This window comes from Mus caroli, chromosome 4 (genome assembly GCF_900094665.2).
Source record: "Mus caroli chromosome 4, CAROLI_EIJ_v1.1, whole genome shotgun sequence".
Taxonomy (NCBI): domain Eukaryota; kingdom Metazoa; phylum Chordata; class Mammalia; order Rodentia; family Muridae; genus Mus; species Mus caroli.
In genome coordinates, this window is record NC_034573.1 from 122,179,293 (window position 1) to 122,183,771 (window position 4,479).

At 43.7% G+C, this 4,479-nt stretch overlaps 1 protein-coding gene across 1 annotated transcript in view; it reads left to right on the forward strand.

Annotated features, from left to right (window-relative positions):
- Dnajc8 (DnaJ heat shock protein family (Hsp40) member C8) overlaps positions 1-4,479 on the forward strand; it is a 19,887-nt gene that overhangs the window by 3,460 nt on the left and 11,948 nt on the right. The window contains exons 2-3 of the mRNA XM_029476447.1: positions 2,424-2,505; positions 3,049-3,105. Coding sequence (XP_029332307.1) covers positions 2,424-2,505; positions 3,049-3,105 — 139 coding nt within the window. The remainder of the gene's footprint in view (positions 1-2,423; positions 2,506-3,048; positions 3,106-4,479) is intronic.

Consider the following 4,479-nt stretch of genomic DNA (forward strand, 5'->3'; position numbering starts at 1 on the left):
TTATGAGCCACCATATGGTTGTTGGGAATTGAACTCAGGACCTCTGGAAGAGCAGTCAGTGCTCCTAACCGATGAGCCATCTCTCCAGCCCTGGCTAGCTGGTGTTTTTTTTTTTTTTTTTAATGGTTTTTAATGGTTTTAGAGCTTTATTGTAGAAAAGCACAGAGAAAGAGAGAAGGAAAAAGAGAGGCCCGCCATGGTTATGTGGAGAGAAGGGGGGAAGGGAGGGAGAGAAGGGAGCTAGAGAGTGCTAGCTGTTTTTGAAACAGGATGTTACTGTAGCTCACTGTGGCCTGGGGCTGGCTCTATAACCCAGGTTAGCCTTGAGGTTTGACTCTCTGGTTCTCCTGCCTCAGGCTCTAAGTGCTGGGCTTATATAGGTGTAAATCATAGAACCTGGCTTGGGAGCAGACTTATGTTACAGCGTACACCCCAAGTTCTATTGGTTGGGAATGAAAAAAGGGTGGTGTTATTTTTGTGACAGGTAGGTTGTCTTTGAGGTTGAATGATTTTATTGTGAGTAGACTTGTTGAGGCATCTTGTTAAAACACCAAATGAGATAAACTTGGTCTAGTTAAATGTTCTCCAACCTTTAGTAGCCCAAATGGACAAGGATTTGTTTGTTTATTTTGCTATAGCTGATCTGATAAACTTATGGTCCTTGACCTTAAAAAATTGTAGTCCCAGATAAGAAATTCTCTGTGTATTTGGGAGGCAGAGGTAGGGATATCCCTACAAGTTTGAGACCAGCCTGGTCTACATAGAAAGGCTTGGGCCAGCCTAAGGCTCCAGCAAGACCTTGCTTCAAAAAATAAAACAAAGCAAAAACTTTGCTAAAACTTTTTTGTTACAGGAAAATATGAAAACCAGATATTCAGTAAAAACAGAACTAAGATCAGGAGATTTTAGAGAAGCGAGTGCCCTTTGAGTTTTTGAGCATATCTCTAATGTAGCCCAGAGCGGCTCAGCCTGGTCCTCCCACTTCACCTTCCCCAGCACTGGGTACAGTGTGCACCGCCCACTGCGCCTGCCTCTGACGAGCGTTTCTTCTCAACACTAATCACTGTTCTTCCTCCGGTGATAGAAAGCCAAAAGTCATTTCTCTCAAATCACAGTGGGTTGGCAGCCTGTCCTCCTTTTTTTCTCCAACACAGGGTGGCAGACAGATTCTGGCCCTACCCTCAGTGGCTCTATTTAGGTCTATTCCTTTAGCCCTCTAAATACACTGGTTATTATTATTTTAAAAAAGTTAACACATGTGTATGCCTTGTCTGCATTTGTATATGTATACCATGTACATGCCTAGAATCTATAAGAGGTGTCAGAGCTGGAGATCCAGGGGTGTGTGGCCCACTGTATGGGCACTAACTGTCCAGTGGGGGCTCTTAACCTCTCTCTGTATGCAGTGGGGGCTCTTAACCATTGAGCCGTACCTCTCCCCTTCCCCCCTCACTCTCTCTAATCTTTGAGACTGGGAATCAGACTGAAAGGGCTTCAGATATTACTTAAGCATTTTACCATTGTGCATACTAGATTGGCCCTTGATTGTTTTGTTTGTTTTTCAAGATAGGGTTTCTCTGTGTAGCCCCGACTGTCCTGAATCTTGCTTTGTAGACCTGGCTGACCTCAAATTCACGGTGATTCTCCTGCCTCTACCTCTTTTTTTTTTTTTTTTAATGGTTTTTGGAGACAAGGTTTCTCTGTATAGCCCTGGCTGTCCTGGAACTCACTCTGTAGACCAGGCTGGCCTCGAACTCAGAAATCCGCCTGCCTCTGCCTCCCGAGTGCTGGGATTAAAGGCGTGCGCCACCACTCCCGGCCTCTGCCTCTACCTCTTAAATTCTGGGACTAAAGGGGTTGTGCCACTATGCCTGGCTAAGGTTTATTTTTATATACACACACATATACATACATATACTTTTAAAATTATGTGAATATGTAGATTTGTGTTCATCAGTCCAGGTGCACATGGAGACCAGACATGTTGGATTCCCTGGAGTTATAGGTAGTTGTGAGCCATCCAAGATGGGAGCTGGTAACCAAATTTGGGTCCTCTGCAAGAGCAACAAGTATTCTTAATCACTGAGCCATCACTCCAGCCACTATTTTTATTTAAATTATGTGAACACATCTGTGTGGGTCTCTGTACGTGTGAGTGGGTGAGAAGGTGTGCATGGGGGCCAGATCTGTTGCACTTCCTGGAGCTGGACTACAAGTGGCTGGGAGCTGAGCTCTTCTCAATCTAGAGCAGTGCATGATCTTAGTCTCTAAGCCATCTCTCCAAGCTGTTTTCATTTTTATAATCAGACTCTCTTTTTAGCTTAGGTCAGCCTATAACATTTGTCTCAACTTCCTAAACACTAGGATTATAGGTGTGAACCAGTGTGCTGAGCCTATGTTCCTATCTTTACCCTACTCATCAGTTCTGACAAGGCGTGCTTGGCAGCCTACTCGGGGCTTGCCCTCCTCATCCTTTCTCGGCACTCCATGTCAAGCTGCTGTTCTGTGTGGACACCATTCTCCCCCAGCATGGGCTCTAGCACTTGACTAAATACTACTTGGGTGCTCATTCCCTTCCTTGTCCTGGGTGAGCTCTGTGCTCTGATACCAAGTTCTGGACTATGAGACTGAGTGAACAGCACTTCACTTGGTTTTACTTAGTGGAATTAATTATACTGTTCAGGACCAAAGTGGAGACAGACGGCATGCAAGGAGGTGGCTACATACTTAAACACACACACACACTCACATACACAGATTCTCGCCCCTCCTGGATTGGTTAGTTGGTTGGTTGGTTTTGGGATGATGTCTCATGTCTCAAGATTGGCATTGAATTTGTCACATAGCCACGGATGGTCTTGACTTTCTGACCGTTCGTGGCAGAATTCCAGGACTACTCCCTGCAGTTTTCTGTTTTTGTTGAGACGGTGCTGCTTGTAACCAAGGTTGGCCCTGCACTTACCATCTTTCTGCCTCTGTTTTCCTAGGATTGAGATGACATATGGGCAGCCATGTCCAGCTTTACAGTTTTGATCTTGGTTCTTCCAGGTTCTTCAGATAGATCCTGAAGTGACAGATGAAGAAATAAAAAAGAGGTTTCGTCAGGTACGGTGCTGTTGCTCGCGGCGTTAGAGTTTGCCCTTCCTTCCTGTTTGTTTCTCCAGATGGGGTTTCATGCACCTTGGGCTTGCCTAGCATTTTCACTGTGTAATTAAGGGTGATCTTGAACTTGGGGTCCTCCTGCTTTGACCGCCCGAGTTCTGGGATTATAGGCACAAGCCACACTTGCTTTATGGGGTGCTGGGGATCGAACTCAGGTTTTCATGTATAGACAAGCACTCTGTCAATTCAGCTACATGATTTTTGAGGACTAGATACTTTTGGGCTGAAATTAACCCTGCATTCCATTTCAAATTAAGGCTAGATAACAGTTGTTACAATCTTACAGTAACGTATACATATAGTGATATAAATGTTAAATAAAAGCAAAAGTCAAAGCACTTCACTTGGGTTTACTTAATGGAATTAATTATACTGTCCAGGACACAGAAGGCGTGTAGAAGTTTTTCTGTGGGTATAATGATTTTTATATCCAAATAGAGTAACTACAAACTTTATTTGAGGTAGGATCTCATGTTGTCTGACTGTCCTCTAACACCTAGTTTGTATGGTTGTCCTACTGTAGCCTTTAAATAGCAAGGATGACAGGCACAGACCATAGGCCTAACCCACTCAGTAACTGTGTGTCTTACAAATGGTTGTAAGCACGCAAGAAATACCTCGCTTAGGTTACTGAGATGACTCAGCAGGTAGAAGTGCCTGCTGCTAAGTGCCTGACCACCTGAGTGTGATCCCAGTGACCCACATGGTAGACGGAGAGAGTGCCTCTAGCAAATTGTCCTCTGATTTCCACACACTTGCCATGGCGTGTCTTCATACCCACCACCCCAATAAATGTAAGAACTTTATAAAAACTAAGTTACCTGGCTTAATGAAACAAGAGCTTTTTGAACTTTCTTCAGGAAAGTAGCTCTCTGATCCCTGCCAATGTCTTCTTCCTTCCTTTGTTCTTTGCATCATCATGCTTCTCACGTGTGAGTGAGACCTGGCCAGTGCTGACCCTCACACTCCAGTTCTGAACAACAGTTTTACTGGTTGTGTTAACATCCAGTGCTCTCCCTAGTGAGGCGGATTTCCACATTGCTGACTCATAGTTACCTCTAAGCTCCCACATGCTATATTAAGCTAAGATGTTTTTTGTTTTTGCCTGCTCAGTCATTTCCCATTATATAACTTTACAGCTTTATTTTTCCTGAGCTCTGATCTGTGCTTAAACTTCACATCCCATTCCCTCTTCCCAAAGTCTTGTTTTCCAATACAGTCCATTAGCAGTAATTCCCAATATAACAAACAGTTTTTGGGTTTTTGTCTTTGTTTTTGTTTTGTTTTGTTTTTTTGGTTTTTCTTTTTTTTTTTTTT